A 22,195-nucleotide genomic window follows, 5' to 3' on the forward strand; every position below is an offset into this window, starting at 1 on the left:
AATTTTTTCCTCCACTAGAGGTGTTAGATGAAAAGGCATTAAATGACATTCTCAATTATTGCTCTTTTCTAACAAAAACTTCCAATAAAACACTTTAAATTAATTGGAAAACAGCACCTAAATGATATTTAATTTCATTTCTCTATCAATTTACTTCTGCTTCATTCTCATAAGCATTTGTAAGGAGCTAACATTTGATTTTGTTGATCTAAGTAATTGAAGAGCTTTGAAGTTTAAAACAGCATCATAGCAATCAATGGGCATAATTTCCCATTGCATTTGAGCATTTTAGAGCACAGATACTATTCCCATGTACTCTTAAAAGACTTAGCATTGGATTCATTAGGCTTCCATTATTTATTTACCAAAGTGATCTTCATCTTTTGACAGAAAATCTATCGAATGGGTTATGAGGAGCTGAAGAAAAAAGGCTACGATCTGCCCCTTGATGCCATATCAGTCAAAGCAGCGAAAGCATCCCGAGAAATTGCCAGTGAAGTAAGACTTTATCCCATTTATATTGATTTGACTGCAATGTATCATTTCCGAGCAGTCTCAACTTCAATTTAAATTGAACAAAATCTTTCAACGAGTAATCAATTAAAACAGAGTGAAATGATTCGAGATGCAGTGTGGGATGAGGATAAGCTCAAGGATTCATTTATTATGCATGAAATTTGAGCTGGATTTAGCCTTTAATCTTTCCTATCAAAAGAGCATATATCGGTGGCTCTTTAGGCTTAGTGAAATATTTGGAGTTAATGTGCTTTGTAATTTGCCACAAAAGTGGCAATATAAGTTAATCTCTAAAAAGATGAGACTTTTTTTCCCTTTAGTACAAGTACAAAGAAGGCTTTCGCAAGCAGCTTGGCCACCACATTGGAGCCCGGGACATCAAGGACGACCCCAAAATGATGTGGTCCTTGCATGTGGCCAAGATCCAGAGTGACAGGGAGTACAAGAAGGACTTTGAGAAGTCGAAGACCAGGTACAGCAGCCCCGTGGACATGCTGGGCGTGGTGCTGGCCAAGAAGTGCCAGACGTTGGTCAGTGACGTGGACTACAAGAACTACCTGCACCAGTGGACGTGCCTGCCCGACCAGAATGATGTCATCCACGCTCGGCAGGCCTATGACCTCCAGAGTGATGTGAGTCTAAGATTTTCCTTCGCTAACAAAACACCACATATGCTTTCCTAAGTATCAAAGTTCCCCCAAAGTGAGGGGAATTGAGTTTATACAACTGAATTCTACTTCCCTGGACTAATGCCCACACTCTATCCAGGCACCCAAATATTATTCCACAAAGAAAGAGCCAGCAAAGCCCCAATTGTTTTGGTGGAAGCCTCTACATTGCTGACCCAGAAGCATTTGGGTCTTTCTCTACATGCTGCTGTTTAAAATGTTTTTCAAAATATTGTTTCAAATCTGAATATTTTATTGATTCTTAAGACGTACCAACTTTTTTTAATTTACCATAAACTTAAGCATTGAAATGTATACTATACTATACTATACTATACTATACTATACTATACTATACTATAATTTTAGGGGTATATTATTATGCTTATGTTTAGTGATTTGTCAATTACAATTTCAGAATTTGTACAAGGCTGACCTTCAGTGGCTAAAAGGCATTGGCTGGTTACCTAGTGGTTCTCTTGAGGATGAGAAGAACAAGAGAGCTATGCAGATTTTGAGTGAACATGTTTACCGTCAACACCCAGATAAATTCAAGTTTACCAGCCTTATGGACTCCATGCCGATGGTTTTGGCAAAAAACAATGCTATTACCATGAACCATGTAAGTTCTTTTTTTATTTGGGAGGAGTATTAGTTGTGTGTGTATGTGTGTGTCTGTGTGTGTGCATGTGTGTGAATGTAAACACTGAAATCTGTTTCTATAGAAGGAAAATCATATTCAATTATTTTGCTTTGTATTAAAGCGGTTTTTAAGTGAGTGTTATGCTTTTACGGACATGAGACATCTGGACCTGAAGGTGTCACAAATACAAACTCACAGAGCAGACTCTGTACTCTGATGAACCAGATTAGTTGTATGTATCTATTCATTACTGGTTTGCACTAGTCGTGTCTTCTTTTTGTTTGTTTTAGCGCCTCTATACTGAAGCTTGGGATAAAGATAAAACCAGTATCCACATTATGCCAGACACCCCTGAAGTCTTACTAGCTAAGCAAAACAAAATAAATTACAGTGAGGTAAGCAATATACTAGTAATTATGGTGCATGATATATTCTCCTTACACTGCACTCTATAAATTAAACTTATGATTATTTATTTCTATTTTAGAAACTATACAAACTTGGCCTAGAAGAAGCCAAGAGGAAAGGCTATGATATGCGGTTAGATGCTATTCCCATCAAGGCGGCCAAGGCCTCCAGAGACATTGCAAGTGAAGTAAGTGCACCTGAAAAGTTCTTCGCCTTAGTTATGGCTCAAAGATTTCTTTCTTTTTCCTGAATACATGGTAGAGCAATTAATCTATGAGGTTAAATTTCTTGCTAACATTTTTTTCTCAGTAAATATTGTTTCAAATCTGAATATTTTGAAACAATATATTCAAATAATGGTAATGAAATTCTTGACACAAAGGCTAATTCCTTGTTATGTCTGAGTTCATAGCAACATGCATTTCAAAATATGATCTATTTCCTGATGAATAAAAGCATTGGGTATTTGACTATAATTCAGAGATCCTTTTGGCTTTTCCACATGATGTATTCTTATATATAACCACACTCATTGTAAGATTCCTTCAACACCTAACCCATGCCCTATGAACCAATGAACATATAAGGGCTGAATGAATGGAACACATTATTTTATTCAAAGTCCAACCATTCATATGGACCATATGTTTGGCTCTGCGGTGGTTGGCTATGGATATTTATTTCCTTTAAAACATAAATTTGCTCAAAAATATTTTTTATTTCCAAAATATGGGAAGTACTATCAGAACTCAAATATAAGTGTTCAATAATCACAAAGGGGTTAAAAGTATTAATATATATCAGTATAATATCTGTTACCATTAAAATTCATATTTATAGAGAATATTTAATGATGCAGAGAAATCCTTATATGATAATTGAAAAAGCAAGCACAAACCCATATACAGTATGACTCCTATTTTAATCTTATTCTCTCTCACACGCACACCACAAGAAGCAGTTTTTTCCAGTGGCTATCACTGAATGGCAGAATAATATCTTCATTTTTATTTTAGTTTTGTATACATATATATGCTATATTTTCCAAATGGTTTATAAGATGCATATTTATGTAGATAGGTCAAATCATTATCTTTTTAAAGAATAGAAAAATGTGGCCTTAGTAATTGCTTTTTACTAAAGTTAAAATAGGTGACTATCAGCATTTTTCTTCTTCTAGTTCAAGTACAAAGAAGGCTATCGTAAGCAGCTCGGCCACCACATTGGAGCCCGGGACATCAAGGACGACCCCAAAATGATGTGGTCCTTGCATGTGGCCAAGATCCAGAGTGACAGGGAGTACAAGAAGGACTTTGAGAAGTCGAAGACCAGGTACAGCAGCCCCGTGGACATGCTGGGGGTGGTGCTGGCCAAGAAGTGCCAGACGTTGGTCAGTGACGTGGACTACAAGAACTACCTGCACCAGTGGACGTGCCTGCCCGACCAGAATGACGTCATCCACGCTCGGCAGGCCTATGAAATCCAGAGCGACGTGAGTACCTGAGGATCATAATGACATGCAAAGGTGGGAAATCAGTGAACTCACATTCCTTGGAGAAGGTAGCAATAGGTGGCACCAAATTCACCAGCCCCTGCAAAGGGGGGAATTAGTATCTCTTTTTCCCTTGTGTTTATTATTTAACCCTCTAAACCAAAAAGAAATATTGTCTGATATCCGTCTGTCCACCAAACTATATTTTCAAGAATGCTCTTACTTTATTTCATATCCTTTAGATGAAAACTTTTCCCAATGAAGATAAACATTTATTGACTATTTGTGTCAACAGAATATGTACAAGTCAGATCTTCAGTGGATGAGAGGCATCGGTTGGGTTCCCATTGGCTCTTTGGATGTGGAAAAATGCAAAAAGGCAACTGAAATTTTGAGTGATAAAATCTATCGCCAGCATCCAGACCAATTTAAATTTACCAGTGTGACTGATTCTCTGGAACAAGTGTTGGCCAAGAATAATGCCATCACCATGAACAAGGTGAGGCTTCAAAATTCAGGGAATCAAGGTAGGACTCCTAAAGCTGAATTAAAGAAAAAGAAGCATAGTCAAGTAAAGAAAGAAAGAGAGCACTGAGCAACAAAAGACATCAATTTATCTATAATATCAATCTGATATGTTATTTCTAATATTTAATTTTAGTAATTGTTTTATGGTTTTTTAAAATAAAATGGCATATCTTTATGGAAATCATCTTTGCATAAAAGATATTCTCAATTTCCTTTTGTTAAATTATATTTCATATTATTAGAAATAACTATTTTACTATGAACTGATTACTTCACTTGAGAAATGTATATAAAATACATAATGCAAAAAATGCATAGCCTTTTGTTATGTTTGTTTATAAAGTTCTTGTGGCCCTGAAATTCCTACTAATTATACACTGAATTTTTCCCTGATGACATTAAGTACTTTCTTTGATAGCGTTTATACACAGAAGCCTGGGACAAAGACAAGACCCAGATCCACATCATGCCAGACACCCCAGAAATTACGTTGGCAAGAATGAACAAAATCAACTACAGTGAGGTGGGAGCAGATGCTAATTCTGTAACATTTGCATGCTGTTTCTTACTTCATCTATTCCTCGGGATGTAATACTAAAGGACAACTTTATAAAGAATCTCTTTTTGCTCCATGTGAATAGCAACTCTTGCATTTCTCAGTCACCATCCTAAACATCAAACTTCAAGTAACACAGATTATATTTTAGGAAGTACAAATTATAAGAACTAATGATTTAAGCAATAACCATGAGATTAATTAGACCTTTTCCTCTTATTAATTTTTTTAAGTTATGAAATTAGCAATAGACCAAATATATACTTATTTCATCCTTGTGCGATATAGCTGTGCTAATCATATTTCTCTATGTAATATATTTTTCCTAAATTATAGTTTAGGATCAAAATTTAAGATTTTTGAGTCAAGGACGAAAATCACAGTAGTAGTACCAAATAACACAGAGAAAGAGAGACAGAAGCAGAGAGGACTTGGCAGTGTACATATTAGCAAGCCCATATTCTTTTCACCTTCTGTGAGCATAGGGCCGTGTACCATCGCAGAAGCACCTATAGTTTAGGCTGAGAGGTTAGCCTCTCCTAGTACAGGAGTCCCTGCCCGATGGGTTATAATCCTGTTTTTGCTTAAGTGTTCTCACTGACAAGAAGTTTATCTCATAAGTCAACCCATTTGTTCTGGAAAATTCCATTAGAAGGTGCTTCTGATGTATTGACTCAAAGATTTCTCTCTGCAGACACACATAGTCCTCTGAGGCTATGCAGAACCAATCTGTGCCAACACCATGGAGAGGTCAATAGCAACTATGGTGCCTCCCTTCCCACCTCATTCCCAGGTTCTTGTCTAATCCAAACATCCCAAGTGCCTGGGCATTGCACACCTGACATCTCTCCTAGAACATGACTCTCAGAACAAACAAAATTCTGCCAGTGAGGAATGATCAGTATAGACTACAGTTGATGTCCTATTTTTCTCTTTTAGACATTTGACCTCCATCCCTGCACCGTGTGTCTCAGGACACACTGGCAGCTGTGTCCCTGCCCTGCACAGGGAATTTGGGATCAACTAAAATCCTAAGACATCTTATGTGGGCTTAGGCTGGGTTTCCTCTATCCTGCATGTACATGGTTGGCAATTTAAATCTCAGTTCAAAGATTGACATTTATCTCTCTGCAATCTCTTCTTATATTGAACCTCTTTGTTTAAGCCTGTGGAGATGTTTGTGGCTCTAAGATTCTGTCTGAGAATATATTAGGTATTTCTCCGAGCTTTGTACTGCCAGCAAAGAAAATGGAGTTTCTTTGACAGTGTAAATCAACAGTATATTACTCTTGTGCAAAATATAATTTAAAGAATTTAGATAGGTTAGCCACCATCTTAAGTCATTTTATTATGGGGGTGTGCAACCTATAATTTTAGTACTTTTATAACTAGCTCTTCATTGTCACCAAAAGCTAAAAATGCAGAAGGCTTAGATCTCTCAAAAGTAAGGTTGTTATAGGCACCTACCTGTGTAGAACATAGTGAATTATTTCAATTCCCCCATCAGTTTTTTGATATGAGTGTCAACATCCAACTGATTTTTTTTTTTTTTTTGGCCCAAATTTAGAGTCTGTATAAACTCGCCAACGAAGAGGCAAAGAAGAAAGGCTATGACTTGCGAAGCGACGCCATCCCGATCGTGGCAGCCAAGGCCTCCAGGGACATTGCCAGCGATGTGAGTTGTCCATTTTATTCCAAGTATCTGATCCATCAAAAATGATATTTGCACTGAACTAAATCTTTACAAAGAACTTTCCTAGCCCTTTGAAAATACACCCTGATGTGTTTGTGTGGGGGTTTTCAAAAACTTAATTTTGAGGGAAATGAAAAATGTGATGTTCATAAAAGGAGTTTGTAGCCTTTAGGTCATAGTTAAAACTGGTCCACCAAGAAGAGGGACAGATGCATCCGTGTGGAAATGGTCAGAGTGTAGCTGCAGGCTTGGAAATGCTTATATAAAAATTATTACAGTGCTTATAGGAAGCATAAGTCAAAAACGTAAGTTCTCTCAGTGAGAACTGGGTTTGGCTTTATGTACCATCTTAACATACAATATTTTTAAAGTGCATGTGATGCTTGCCTTACCACTCACTCTTACAGGATTATGAATAGAAGGCAGTTGATCAGAACCAGCGATGGTTACTAGCTCAAGATCGTACCCTTACCAATAGCTCCTGGTTCTGTAGCTCAAACCCCTCAGAATAAAACCAGCATCCTTTCCTGGTGCCTCAGGGAATTCTTGAGGAACAAGACACTGCTCTAAAAATACAGGCCCAATATTCAGGAATATGGTAACACATGGTCCTTTCTATTGGAAAACCATGTGAGTGACTCACTTTAATTGGTGTATCTTGGACTTGCCCTAAAAATGGATTTATGCCAATAATAATAATTAATAAAATCATAATAACAACCCAAAGTATTGATAACTCTGCTAAGAACTTTTCATTTATTATTTTACTTACTATTCATAATTACCTTAGGATGATAAACCCTATTGTCATTATCCCCATTTGTGGATTGCTTAAGCAACTTGTCTAAAATTAAACTCTTAGTGGATGACGGAGTTGAAACTCCAGACAACCTCATTCCTTTCCACTGTACCATATTGCCTCCTGCTGACTCATCTATACTTTCTCAGCTTTAAGACTAGAAGCATATCCTATATAATAAAAGAGAAACATGCAAATTAACCATCCCTTCGCTTTGCTCAAGCCACACCCACAAGCCCATCAGGAGCGAGTATGCAAATTAACCCAACTAAGATGGCGGCGGCCACGGAGCTGGAGAGAGCAGGAGGCTTGGGTTGCCCCTGGTGAAGGAGAAAGCCAAGCTTCCCACCTGCCATGGCTGGCCCTCGGCTCTACTCAAGGCTATAAAGTTGCAATTATAGAAGATAAATAAATCCCAGAAAAAAAAAAGAAAGAAAAAAAGGAGAGGCTGGGAGCTTGGGTCGCCAGGGGGTGTGGCCAGCCTGAAAACGGCCATCATCCCCTCACCCAGGCTGGCCAGGCAACCCAGCGGCACACCCCAACCTGAAGGGGCTGTGGGCAGCCAGAAAACGGCCCTCAGCCCCTCACCCAGGCTGGCCACACCCCAGTGGGGTGAGGGTCCCCACTGGGGGCTTGGCCAGACTGCAAACAGCCATCAGCCTCTCACCCAGGCTGGCTAGGCACCCCAGCGGGACCCCTACCCTTATCCGGGACACCCTTCAGGGCAAACCAGCCGGCCTCCACCCGTGCACCAGGCCTCTATCCTATATAATAAAAGAGTAATATGCAAATTGATGCTAACAGCAGAACAACTGGGAATGACTGGTCACTATGACACACACTGACCACCAAGAGACAGATGCTCAATGCAGGAGCTGTCCCCTGGTGGTCAGTGCTCTCCCACAGGGGGAGCTCTGCTCAGCCACATGCCAGGCTGATGGCTGCCAGTACAGCGGTGGTGGTGGGAGCCTCTCCCGCCTCCTCAGCAGCACTAAGGATGTCTGACTGCAGCTTAGGCCTGCTCCTCACTGGCAAGTAGACATCCCCCGAGGGCTCCAAAGCTGCCAGAGTGATGTCTGACTGCCAGCTTAGGCCTGATTTTCCGAGGGGTCCCAGAATGCGAGAGGGCACAGGACGGGCTGAGGGACCCCTCTCCCACCCCCCCGCCGAGTGCACAAATTTTTGTGCACCGGGCCTCTTGTATTTTAGATAATTGGCTCAGATTTCAGGGTAAAACCATTGAACATAGAATAATAAAAACATTTTTGGCCCATGTAAGGAGCACACTTTACCCAGTTGGCCTGCTACAACTTTACTAGAATAGTCAGTTTTCCAAGTGATGCCATACATTTGCCACCACCAAAGCATGCATGGATCCATTATGAAATAATAAATTCTCCTAGTTGCTACTGCAGATAGCCCTTGACCTATAGTGCTACCCTTGCAGGAACCAGACAGTCATGTCATTACTCATTAAACACACCATGTCACCAAGTGCATCTCTTTCCTGACATGCTGCTAGCACATAAAATCCATTTCTCCAAGGTTCAAATGCCTCTCCCCCACTTCCACAGGTAACCTCTCCCTACTGTGTGCACGTCTTGCCTCCAGAACTATTTATTACCAGGCTATAAGTGATTTAGGGCATACACTGCAATTATACTGATTACATCTATTGAACTGCCTCTATTGAACTTCTAGGGTAAAGGTCAGGATACTGGCTTGAGTTAGTGTTTATTAGCAAAAGTCAACTTACAACTGAAATGTAAGCAAGATGGTTTTGTACAGTCTTGGGGTCTCTAAGGGTTTACAATAAAAGCCTGATTTGTCCATTTTCATCTCAGTACAAATACAAAGATGGTTACCGCAAGCAGCTTGGCCACCACATTGGAGCCCGGGACATCAAGGACGACCCCAAAATGTTGTGGTCCATGCATGTGGCCAAGATCCAGAGTGACAGGGAGTACAAGAAGGACTTTGAGAAGTCGAAGACCAGGTACAGCAGCCCCGTGGACATGCTGGGGGTGGTGCTGGCCAAGAAGTGCCAGACGTTGGTCAGTGATGTGGATTACAAGAACTACCTGCACCAGTGGACGTGCCTGCCCGACCAGAATGATGTCATCCACGCTCGGCAGGCCTATGAAATCCAGAGCGACGTGAGTACACCATCTATAACAGAGCTGTGTGCAGAAATAAACTATACAAAAATTATTCTTTGCATACAATCGATGGCCTATTCAAACTAGGATTTATTGAGTGATATTTGATATCTGAATCAGTGTATAGTTTTATGGCTTTATTGTGAATATGTTAATAGGATTTATAAGGAAGTGAAGTTTATAAGCTGGATTTGATCTTATAAAAGTAAAACCAGAGTTAAGCAATGTTAGAATTCAGGGTCCACCAGAGGGAGATGTTTTCTTTTATTCTTTTAAGGAGGCAAGAACACATTCATTTTTTTTTTTTTTTAATTACTCTGAAATTGTTTTTTAGCTCTCCTTACAAAACAAATGGTGTTATAATTGATGGAATACTAATGCCTGCTATGCCACTAAATGTTATTCTTATGAAGTAAAAAAAAAGTCACTGAGCCTGGAAGCTATTGGATCATTTCAGTGACACTTTCTCCTGGCCCGGCTCTTTGTGGAGGGGTCACACGGTAGTGACAGAAGCTGGACCTATGAGAAGCAGGTGCAGCATCTCAAACCGGGTGTGAGAAGCACATTTCCTGCAGCACCTATTTTATAAACGTTTGAAGGAATCATTAAACATTAGAGGACTTTGGAGAATAAAACAAATTAATAATAATTATACATTAATGGGCTGTTCCTAGAAATGGTATAGTCTACCTGTGAAAACTCGCACATCTGTTGTGTAGTTTCCGACATATAGAACCTTGTATTTTGAGATTCTTTCCAAAAAGAAAGGTTTTTCCTGCATATCAAAGGCAGTTAAAATGGCTCATGCCCTCCATGGAGTGACATCAGTGACAGACAGCTTGCATCCTTCCATTTGTTGAGCCCCTTTTCAAGATTACCTCCCTCACACTGTGACACAGTCTTAATAATGTGAAAGCATTTGCACATTAAAAGGCCCTCCAGAGGTATAAATATTATTGTTTTCATTCCTCCTGTTGTTATTTAGGGGACAATAACTAATCAGCACAGGACAATTCCAAAAGGCTTCTTGTCTAGACTGCAAAGGATCAGTCTATTGTTCTACTTTATTGTTGTTACAGGTAAAATCCTTCTAATGAGTTGGGCAAAGGTCCAATCCTTTCATTGTGATATAGTTATGAATATGTAATGAGTACACACAATTTTTTAAATAAATATTTTTATTTTTTATTTATTTTTTCAATTACAGTTTACATTAATATTATTTTGTATTGCTTTCTGGTGTACAACCTCGTGGTTAAGCAATCATATACTTTATAATCTTTCCCCGATATTTCCAGTACCCACCTGGTACCGTACATAGTTATTATAATATTATTGCGTATATTCCCTATGTTGTAGTTTACATCCCTGTGACTATTTTGTAGCTACCAATCTGTACTTCTCAATCTCTTCATCTTCTTCACATAGTCCCCAACCCTCCCTCTCCTGTGGCAACCACTAGTCTATTCTCTGTATCTATGAGTCCGTTTCTCTTTACAAAAATCTTTAGCAGGGAAAAATGATTTAAAGTAAAGAGAGAAATAAAAATATGAAAAGATGATTCTGGAAAGAAATTAATGCTTCCCTTCCTGAGAACTTGGTAGGGAATAGACTGGGCCCTGGACCAATGAAATGGTCCCTTATTGGCCTGAGTCTTGGATAGTGTGACAACTGTCCAACTTCTGCTTCAGGGTTTCTAAATTATTATTATATTTTAACTTCTCTCTCTTTTTTTAAAAGAGCATTACAGATATTTTGAAATATAAGAAAAAATACACAGAAGGCAATAATAATCCAGCATAATCCAACCATTGAAAAAGCCCACTCCTGCTTTTGAATTTATCCAGACAATATATCTACGTAATTATTTCACTTAATATTGTATTACTGACATTTCAACAAGTCATCAATATTCTTCAAATATGGCTTTTAGTAGGTGCAGACTATTTGATTTGACAAGGACTAATATTTATTTACTCTGGTTGGCACTCTTTTTGTGCACATGGACATTACAATAGCATTCACAGAACTGACTTACAGAAGTTATTATTGTGGATCACTTCTCTCCTAAAAACCTGAAATAGTTGACCACTTTTCTTATGGATAGGAGACATTTTGGGGGGTCATTTTTGAACATAGTTCCTCTTTTCATCTGCCTAATACAGTGAGCTTGTTTTCTGTGAAAAACAGTAACAACCAGAATGGTACTTTATTACTGAATCCATTTGCATCTTTACCCTAAGTCTTTTGGTCTTAGTGAAGAATTTCTGCCTTTTTCGTCTTCCTAGAATGTATACAAGTCTGATCTCCAGTGGCTGAGAGGCGTTGGCTGGGTCCCCATCGGGTCTCTGGATGTGCTCAAGTGCAAGAGAGCTACAGAGATACTGAGTGACAACATCTACCGCCAGCCTCCAGACAAGCAGAAATTCACCAGTGTGACCGACTCCCTGGAACAGGTGCTGGCAAAGAACAATGCCATCACCATGAACAAGGTGAGCCCCAGCTGCCCAGCTTCTTCAGGATGCAAAAGATGTTATTATACTTTAATGACTAGTGGAGTCATATTCCCCATGAAAGTGTGGGGTCACATTTACCTCCTAAATTGAATACTTAAAGGCCTCTAAGTGATTTCTATTATTCCTATTTTAAACCTTGATAACCAGCATTAAGACTCAAACCTCCAATTGAATATCTTATATTCAAGTCCAGTTTATTTTCCTCAATTAGATCAGTAATAATCCTGTTGTAAGTTGACAATTTGTAATTCTTGTTTCAAATGGTTTTCCATCAATATCTTCTTTGATAGCGTTTATATACAGAGGCCTGGGACAAAGACAAGACTCAAATTCATGTCATGCCTGACACCCCGGAGATCATGTTGGCAAAGCAGAACCAACTCAACTACAGTGAGGTAGGAGCAAAGTTCTGTGGTGCTACACTTATTTTGTTGCTGCTGCTCTCGTTGGTTTTTCTGCACTTACTTTTACGGAGGTGCTCAGCTATTATGGTACATGCGGCTCTGTGATATGAACACTCAGCCCATCCGACCTTTCAGATCTGGGTTGCTATAGGACTCCAAGGCAAACTGAAGTCGCATTGCCTTTTCAGCGTATGGCCACTGCTAGTGTGAGTTAGTGGGACTGAGTAGTATGTTTGGCATTGCTAGAGGTAGGATAGCCACATAAAACACTGGCTCAATATTTATTCTAAAATATTATTTGTTGCTTATCTAAAATTCAAGTTCAACTGGTCATGCTATCTTTTTATTTGCTAAATCTGGCAATGTGTTAAGGGGGCTCTGCTAATATGCACCTCTTCCCCACCTGGATCCTCAGTAAAATTGAGAAGGAAAACTAAAGAGTAGAAATGAAACAAAAATCTCACCTTTGTTACTACTAAAGTTAGGCTCAAGGACACATTTGTAGGAGAGGCAGTCTGCTCACTGAACCAAGGAATTGGGTTCCTCATTCAGGGGCAGGCCACCCTGTAGCAGGACAATCAGCTCCACCCCATTCAGGGTGTGGTCCCACTTAGAGCCCAGGGGCACGGAGGAGGGTACTGAGCTTGTGCCTAGAAGGAACAGTTTAGGGCTGAGCTGGGCGTCCCCAGTTATCCCAGCCCTACAGTCAGATAAATCAGTAAATCACTACACCTCTCCAGGGGCAGAGAGTAAAGGCACCTGGAAAAGGAGTAAGGCCAGAGAAAAAATAATTGAACTCCTTTTATAGAAAGAAAGCCTCAGGCATGAAAAGCAGTGTTCTCCATTAACAACACTGATTACTGTGTGTGTTTTTTTAAGTAAAATGCAATGTCATAAATGCATGTGCTACTAACACGATACAGCTAAGATTTAGAATCAAAGTTGTGATGGTGGTCAAGTTATTTACTTTTTAAATTGTATTTCAATTTTTTTCTCATTTTTTCTAAAAATGATAAAATATTACGATTGTCAAAAAAATTTAAATAATAAAGAAATGAGTAAAAGTATATAAGTATATATATAATAAACAAAAAAATTAAATATATTCTGTAATTTCTTTTTCATTTTGAAATATGTATAGGTTGATGTTTATCCATCAATCTATATTTCTAGATTATATTAATCTGTTGATATGCATAACATATCATATAAGTCTATATCCTATATAATAAAAGCATAATATGCAAGTCAACTGAACGGCAGAATGACCTGTGGAATGACCGGTCGCTATGACGTGCACTGACCACCAGGGGGGAGGTGCTCAATGCAGGAGCTGCCCTCAGCCCACAGACCCTAGGCCACCCAAGGCGATGCAAGCAGGGGCCCCCCCAATTGCCCTGCTGGTCACCGCAAAGAGGGAGGCAACCTGTGGCAGCAGCGGGGGGCCGGGCCAGCCAAGGCAGGTTGCCAGTAGGAGCCCCCCGGATCACCCTGCTGGTTGCCCCACAGATCTGCCCTGATTGCCGGCCAGGCCTAGGGACCCTACCTATGCATGAATTTCATGTGCCGGGCCTCTAGTATTATATCATAATCTATTAGGTATCATAGTAGATTAATAATAGATTAATATATCAGTCTATGTTTTTACCCATTGATATATCTCATTTGTTTCTAATGCTATTTAGTTTTTTTGGTAAGATATGATTTGTTTACTTTCAATATTACTAGAATTTTAAATTGTTTCCAGAACCTATCCTTTTTAAAATGAAATGGTATGTCACTTGAAAATCTCCAAATGGTTAGTCTCAAGCTTTTTGCTTTAACCTTGACTTTCCTTCTGTAGACTCTGTATAAACTTGCCAATGAAGAAGCAAAGAAGAAAGGCTACGACTTGCGAAGCGATGCCATCCCAATTGTGGCGGCCAAGGCCTCCAGAGACATCGTCAGCGATGTGAGTAACAACACTCCGTGTACATGGCTGGACGGGACAGGGTCATCACGGTCATCATTCCAACAGGGACCTGCATCTGGGTGCCAATTAAGTACATTTATTGTGATTTAAATGAAAGAACTGTTTTTCATTAGAAAAAGCTCTTTTATATTTTTTATTCCAAAAGACTTTAATATTCAGGCCCCATAGAGAAAGGTATCCTAAACTTCAGTATAAAATTAAATTTGAATATACAATTGCTCATATCTACAATTATGAGGCATTTATCTCCATATTTTGAGCACAGAACCCACAGAGAAATAAGAAAATGCCAGAAAAGTTTTAAAAAGTAACGTGGTTACATGTATTGGTTCAACATCAGAAAAAGACCTGGTTACAGCTAGGTCTAGGGAAATACACCTTTCCCCCAACGTGCTCTGTGTTTTTGTTAACTCTTCCTCTGAAAAATTATCTTAAGTGCCTCCTTTGAGTTCCTTTTAACCAAAAACAGAAAAGCAATGGCAAACAACCAAAAACCAACAAAAGGGTGAGCCTGATTTCTCTTTCGGCTGTCTCTGAAGGAAGTGGGTCCTTTGATGGAGAACTCAGACTTCCATAAATATACATTAGGATTTGTGTCATGTTGTTAACTGAAGTGGAGAGAAAATACCGGAGTCAGCACTTCCCACCACGTCCAACAATAAGCTTTCTTGTAGTTATAGAATCTGATTTCTTACTTGAGGAATCCCAACCAACCAGTCTCAGCCAAATTTGATGTCTGACAGAGCCGGACACACTAGATGGAAAACCCAAGCCAGTCCATTTCAGGGAGTCAAATAAAAGTCCGCAGAGCCGTGTTTGGGAGGGGTAACAGGTGGTTTGGAGGGTGAAATCATATCTGTGCCCTCAGAAGTAGCATTCTCAAAATCATATGTAAGATTTCTAGTTTCACTGGCCCAAGATGAAGAAAAGACAGCATATAATTCCAACTGATTTTTCTTAAAAGTGTTGCTGCTTTTGTTTTAGGGACTTTATGTCTGCAAACCATAAAACTACATAGTTTGGCATAGCTTCCCATTAGCAGTGGTTCTCAACCTTCTGGCCCTTTAAATACAGTTCCTCATGTTGTGACCCAACCATAAAATTATTTTCGTTGCTACTTCATAACTGTAATGTTGCTACTGTTATGAATCGTAATGTAAATATCTGATATGCAGGATGGTCTTAGGCCACCCCTGTGAAAGGGTCCTTCGACCGCCAAAGGGGTCGCGACCCACAGGTTGAGAACCGCTGCATTAGAGTCTTGTGAAGTCTAATCAGAGTTTAGGATGAGGAGATAAGTTGATATTCAGATGATTCCATTTCTCTGAAAGAATTACCAATTTTGAAATAATAAACTTAAATTAATAAAACTTTTAGACCTTTCTGTTTATTTTATTTTTAAAATCACTGCTTTTATTTCAGTACAAATACAAAGATGGTTACCGCAAGCAACTTGGCCACCACATTGGAGCCCGGAACATTAAGGATGACCCCAAAATGATGTGGTCCATGCATGTGGCCAAGATCCAGAGTGACAGGGAGTACAAGAAGGACTTTGAGAAGTCGAAGACCAGGTACAGCAGCCCCGTGGACATGCTGGGGGTGGTGCTGGCCAAGAAGTGCCAGACGCTGGTCAGTGACGTGGACTACAAGAACTACCTGCACCAGTGGACGTGCCTGCCCGACCAGAATGATGTCATCCACGCTCGGCAGGCCTATGAAATCCAGAGCGACGTGAGTACTGAGACCCATTACATACCAATGGCCACCAACCTCAAGATAGTAATACAGTGATATCCAACCATTGTGCTGTAAGAATTTTTAAAACATGCAATATCTAACTATTTAGTCAGGGGCACTGACCTTTTTTCCCTTAGATTGTCAAACTAAAATATGACAACAGCCAACACAATGATAGCCATCTGATGTGAATGAGTCAAAATTATACCTCTTTTTCAGATCAGCAAGAAATATATATATATATATATAATTGATTTTTTACAGAGAGGAAGGGAGAGGGATAGAGAGTTAGAAACATCGATGAGTGAAAAACATTGATCAGCTGCCTCCTGAACACCTCCTACTGGGGATGTGCCCGCAACCAAGGTACATGCCCTTGGCTGGAATCGAACCCGGGACCTTTCAGACTGCAGGCCGATGCTCTATCCACTGAGCCAAACCGGTTAGGGCAAGAAATATATTTTTTGATGTGCCATAGAATTTTAGTAATTAGTTTATGTATGCCATGAGATTAAAAATGTTGAAAATAACTGTAGTAATACATAGATAATGATCTAGGATTAGATAAAGCGCTCAGAAAGAATAATGCTTTTCTTCTTCACCCCTCATTCATTGTGCCTTTTCTTTTAAAGAGAACATAGTACATGAATCTTTATCCAATTGGCCTTTATATTTTAATAGACATGGAGTTTAGCTATCCAAAGTTTCCAGTCTTTTTCTTTTATTTTTGAAATCAAGTGTCATAACAGCTTGAGTAATACTTGCCTTTGTTTTTATCTCACCAGAACATGTATAAATCAGATCTCCAGTGGATGAGAGGCATTGGCTGGGTCCCCATTGGTTCTCTGGATGTGGTCAAGTGCAAGAGAGCTGCAGAGATACTGAGTGACAACATCTACCGCCAGCCTCCAGACAAGCAGAAATTCACCAGCGTGACTGACTCCCTGGAACAGGTGCTGGCAAAGAACAACGCCATTACCATGAACAAGGTGAGCCCCCAGTTTGGGGGAAAGTAAAACAGGGCTATATGTTCTTGAGGATATTGATAATTAATTCATCTTTTTGTTTTATTCCATTGCCATCTATGTATAGTGATTTGGTTGAGTTCTCTATTCAGTTACATTAGGATTTCAAAAATATATGTGGGAATTTCTACTTTGAGACCTCTTGGGAAATAGCCAGAATTAAGAATAGGACAGCTTTGTAGTGTGCAAACTGTTTGAAGTTTATGAGAGTTACACCTGGTTTGGTATCAAGGTTTCTTTCTTGTTGGGTATTCATCTAGGTAAATATGGAACAAACAAGTCAAATTCACATCTCCATAACATTTATAAAATAAGAAATCTGGAGATGGCTAATCCAGGTACATTTGCAGTTAATAAACAAACAAACAAAAAGAAATTGGGTATAAAAAACCCTGAGACGTAAAACAAAACAAAACAAAAAACAAACAACAAAACTATGGGAAGGATTTGTTTACATAGCCACAGTGCATTTGGATGTGCATATATGCTTGGAAATATTTGCTTTTTATTTAATTGGAATGGAGGTGATCTTGAAATGAAACACAGGTTTACTGGTCATATTTTAGTCTACATTTATATTTAGTGTTAATAAATATCTTGTAATATTAAGGCGACTGAAGAGTATGGTATAAAGCACACAGCACAGATAGTGAGGATGCTGGCTTTCAACTTTGTCATGATCTCTAAATTGCAAACTCCTGTTTACAGCAAACATTGTGTTTCTAATTCATTAACCTTTTTATCTTTCATAGCGCTTATACACAGAAGCCTGGGACAAAGACAAGACCCAAATCCATATCATGCCTGATACACCTGAAATTATGTTGGCAAGACAAAATAAAATAAATTATAGTGAGGTAAGACTATTTACTTTATTTCCTTGATCTGACCACATTGATCTTTGCTGGTGTAGTAAGAAGGTCAGAATTATGGATTTAATGCTCATGAGGACCAAATATTTTTACTTTTATGCCCATTACTCTACCCTGAATATATGTATTACTGAATTCAAAAAATAGATAGATAGATAGATAGATAGAGAAATTGATAAATATAAAAATTTCTCCAGAAGGGGGGAAAGCTTTCAAAGTCAACTATTAATGATTGAAACAAATTGTAATTTTAATTAAAAATAATTATTACTCTTATCAGATTAGTACTTGCTACAAATTTGTTCTGTGAATTTTTCCTCAGTTACTCATCTGTAAAACAAGATAAAATGTCCATCATGGAATTTCTGTGATGACTAAATAAGGTCATATATATAATATGCCCAGTGTGGAGCCTGGTACAAAATAGTTGCTTAGTAACTTTAATTTTTTCCCTTCACACTCAAGTCACCATGAAAATTAAATTTTTAACATGCTCAAAATAACTTGAGGTGTATTTGTTTATTTATAAGAACTGAAAGAGAATTCTTAGATTTATCCATTTGGGAATTATCTGAAGACAGTAAAATACATTCTTTTATGCATTATCTCCAGCTAAATTTGTCATCATATATTTTTGCAGTCCAGAAATACTGTTGAAGAAACAGCTTCTTGCCCAATCAATTACCTGGCTTATTCAGGAAAAATCTTGATTTCCTGTGTGTGTGTGTGTGTGTGTATGTGTGTGTGTGTGTACGCGCATGTGTTTTTAACAAGAGAGGGGGAAGGCAGACTTTTCTTCAGTTTGAGAGCATTGGAAAATTTAAGTACTCATTTTCAAGACTTGGCCATATTCATTGTTTTGATTACCCATATTGATTACTTTTTGCCTAATACAATGTATCTATAAAGAAGAGGTATGCTTATATCTTTTAAAAATATATTTAAAGCAGAATATACTAGTGCAGTTCTGCATCCAAAGGTAGTCTTCCTTAGGCAAAAATACATTTTTAGAGTGAAAGCAAGTGCCTTAACTAAAAGGTATTACTTCTGTTCTCAGAGCCTCTATCGCCAGGCCATGGAAGAAGCCAAGAAAGAAGGCTATGACTTGAGAAGTGACGCCATTTCTATTGTGGCTGCCAAGGCCTCCAGGGACATCGCCAGTGATGTAAGCGCTGATGAAGTCCCTACCTTTGTTACCAACAGGCCAGTCCCTACATGGGGCATCCCAGTATAGGAACACAGCTGGAAGTCTCTCCCGTCATCATCCGTCTTAGCCACCTTATTGTGTAGGCAAATACATGGAGGCTTTGAGACAGTAGGTAACCTGCCCAAGGTCTCAAGCATCACAGGACAAAGCCTGGCTTGGAATGTGGTTTCTTTGATTCTTGTCACTTGGGTTTTTGCTTAATAAAACTGAGAGCCTTGATTAGTTAGATGGACATGTATTGAGCTACTGCTAAAGCCCCATGAGCTCTCCTCAGGATACACCCAAGGCAAAAACTCCAGGAAAGAAGTAAGTTTAACTGAGTTCTCCCCATGACTTGAAGAAGGACATAGAATAGCAAGAAAGCTATAAATTTTCCTGCTGAGGGGTCCACAAAATCAATATTCCTTTACCCTAAAAATAAAAACATCAGATTCCTTGACAACCTAGACTTTAATCCAAGAGTAACAATATTGTCCATTTTTGTAGGTTTTTCTTTTTTAGCATGATAAAACAACTCATAACACCATTATCAAGTGTACAGTTCAGTAGTGTTAAGTATGTTCTCACTTCTTCATCTTGCAAAACTGAAACTCTATACCCATCAAACAACAAAAGTTGCTTGGTTTTAAAATACCTGCCCCCCAGATTGTTTGTGCAGAGGAAATTTCTCAGAATGCCTTAGGAAAATAAAATTAACGAGCCATGTAAACACATCTCGGATGCACCCACCCACATGACCGACTTCTGAGACACTGTCACTCTAATTGAGCTCAGCCTTTCAATGTTCACTTTTAATCACTTTTTGCCAACAAATAATTTTTAGCACAATATAGGACTCACTGGGGAGTTATACTGTGGGAGCATGAGAGTGAGCACACCATCCTCTTCTTTGGGAGTCAGCACACCCCAATGTGTCGCATCACAGCAGCACGTGATGAAACGCCCCGAGTGTCTAAGGGTTTCACAGGAAAGCAGCACCGCAGCAAGAACAACAGGGAAGAGCTCCTCGAGCTTCCTCTTTTACTGGTTCTCTCTTTCAGTACAAATACAAAGAAGCTTATCGTAAGCAACTGGGTCACCACATTGGTGCCCGAGCAATCCATGACGACCCCAAGATGATGTGGTCCCTTCACATTGCCAAAGTGCTGAGTAACCTCGAGTACAAGAAAGAATTTGAGAAATACAAGACCAGATACAGCAGCCCGGTGGACATGCTTGGCATCGTTTTGGCCAAGAAATGTCAGACCTTGGTCAGTGATGTGGACTATAAACATCTCCTTCATGAGTGGACATGCCTGCCCGACCAGAATGACGTCATCCACGCTCGGAAAGCTTATGACCTCCAGAGCGACGTGAGTATTCCTGATGCTGGTTCTGCACGTTAAAAGCAGATCTGAAGCATGTCCGTGGGTTCTGACTAGTGCCAATGGACACAGTGATAGCGAACCTTCTGAGCTCGACGTGTCAGCATTTTGAAAAACCCTAACTTAACTCTGGTGCCGTGTCACATATAGAGATTTTTTGATATTTGCAACCATAGTAAAACAAAGATTTATATTTTTGATATTTATTTTATATATTTAAGTGCCATTTAACAAAGAAAAATCAACCAAAAAAATGAGTTCGCCATCACTGGTAGAATTTGTTTGCATATTTCTAAATAGTATACAATTGAATGTTCCAAAACAGTTTCCCATTGGTAGCACTACAAATTATTTCACAATCTTTCTTCCCCAAAAGTTATAAGTAAAAGAGGAAATAAAGTATATATTATCAATTTTATACAGGTATATTTCTTCCTGGTAATTTGGGCTTCCTTTGTCTGAGTTAGATGAAACTCAATCCTCAAAAAAATATGTAGCTACACTTTTTTTTCCCCAGAAGTGGTAGAAATGTATGTATATGTCAATGGAGGGTAGTATGGGGAGAGTTAGGAAACAAAAGTACATTACACTAAATTATTTTAACAAACATTCATATTTTATACCTACTGACAGGAAAATTCTAAGGCATTCTTATCTTTTTCATGATGTTTTGTTGAGTTGTACACTTGAAACTTGTATGGTTTTGTGAACCAATGCCACTCCAATAATTTCAATAAAAAATAAAATAAAGTTGGTTCTTAAAAAACAATAATCTAATTTTATTAACAATTAGCGTGTCCTATTGAGAGTAAAAAGGAATAATTTGGCAAGTATCTAATATACTATCTTGTATAAAAATTTTGTAATACACTCAAGGACATGACTGTGTCTTTTACTATATAAAAAAATCTTTCCTAGTTCTTGGTATAATCTTCTGTACAAAAAAAAAATATGCTTAGGAAAAAAGATGCTTAGGAAAAAAATATACTCTGGATTCAATAATGTTTACAAATGAGTGGTGATCAACTGTGCTGGGAGCCTTATCTTTTTATTTTCTCTGGTATGAGCCATTTTGTGACTATGAATCTGAAACATTAATTAATGAATGTGGGTTTTTTATCTGTTGATTTGCAGAATTTGTATAAGTCAGACCTTGAATGGATGAAAGGCATTGGCTGGGTTCCAATTGGCTCCTTGGAAGTTGTTAAAGCCAAGAGGGCCACAGAGATACTGAGTGATAATATCTATCGTCAGCGTCCAGATGCACTGAAATTTACCAGCATAACTGACACCCCGGAGCAGGTGCTGGCAAAGAGCAATGCTATAAACATGAATAAGGTGAGCCTTCACTCCTCCCTGTTAGATACCAAAATTCACATTAGAGCAAGTTAAAAATGCTGACATATTACTACATTTTAAAAATTCCCATAGGGTTTATGATACCTTTAAAAATTACTTTTCCATTATAATATCATAGGTAGTTATATTAAACTTGTTAAAAATGCAATGTGCTATAATTATTTTATAACTACAGATTGTAAATGTTTCAATCCAATTATACTTTCAGAACTGTTTTTTTAATAAGAAGCAAAACTCTGAGTGAACAAAATAGTGAGATAAATACTCTTGGAAA

General features: G+C 38.6%; 1 protein-coding gene across 11 annotated transcripts in view; it reads left to right on the forward strand.

Moving 5' to 3' along the window:
• The window catches only part of NEB (nebulin), a 193,655-nt gene that overhangs the window by 75,343 nt on the left and 96,117 nt on the right, over positions 1-22,195 (forward strand). For all 11 annotated transcript variants that reach the window (XM_070423008.1, XM_070423018.1, XM_070423007.1 and 8 more), the window contains exons 56-74: positions 391-498; positions 837-1,148; positions 1,603-1,806; positions 2,118-2,222; positions 2,315-2,422; positions 3,416-3,727; positions 4,023-4,226; positions 4,674-4,778; positions 6,379-6,486; positions 9,148-9,459; positions 11,751-11,954; positions 12,269-12,373; positions 14,226-14,333; positions 15,777-16,088; positions 16,880-17,083; positions 17,872-17,976; positions 19,049-19,156; positions 20,239-20,550; positions 21,697-21,900. In XM_070423008.1, coding sequence (XP_070279109.1) covers positions 391-498; positions 837-1,148; positions 1,603-1,806; positions 2,118-2,222; positions 2,315-2,422; positions 3,416-3,727; positions 4,023-4,226; positions 4,674-4,778; positions 6,379-6,486; positions 9,148-9,459; positions 11,751-11,954; positions 12,269-12,373; positions 14,226-14,333; positions 15,777-16,088; positions 16,880-17,083; positions 17,872-17,976; positions 19,049-19,156; positions 20,239-20,550; positions 21,697-21,900 — 3,540 coding nt within the window. The remainder of the gene's footprint in view (positions 1-390; positions 499-836; positions 1,149-1,602; positions 1,807-2,117; positions 2,223-2,314; positions 2,423-3,415; positions 3,728-4,022; positions 4,227-4,673; positions 4,779-6,378; positions 6,487-9,147; positions 9,460-11,750; positions 11,955-12,268; positions 12,374-14,225; positions 14,334-15,776; positions 16,089-16,879; positions 17,084-17,871; positions 17,977-19,048; positions 19,157-20,238; positions 20,551-21,696; positions 21,901-22,195) is intronic.

This window comes from Myotis yumanensis, unplaced genomic scaffold (assembly GCF_028538775.1).
Source record: "Myotis yumanensis isolate MYYU_CA2020_CCGP unplaced genomic scaffold, mMyoYum1.0.hap1 SCAF_8, whole genome shotgun sequence".
NCBI lineage: Eukaryota > Metazoa > Chordata > Mammalia > Chiroptera > Vespertilionidae > Myotis > Myotis yumanensis.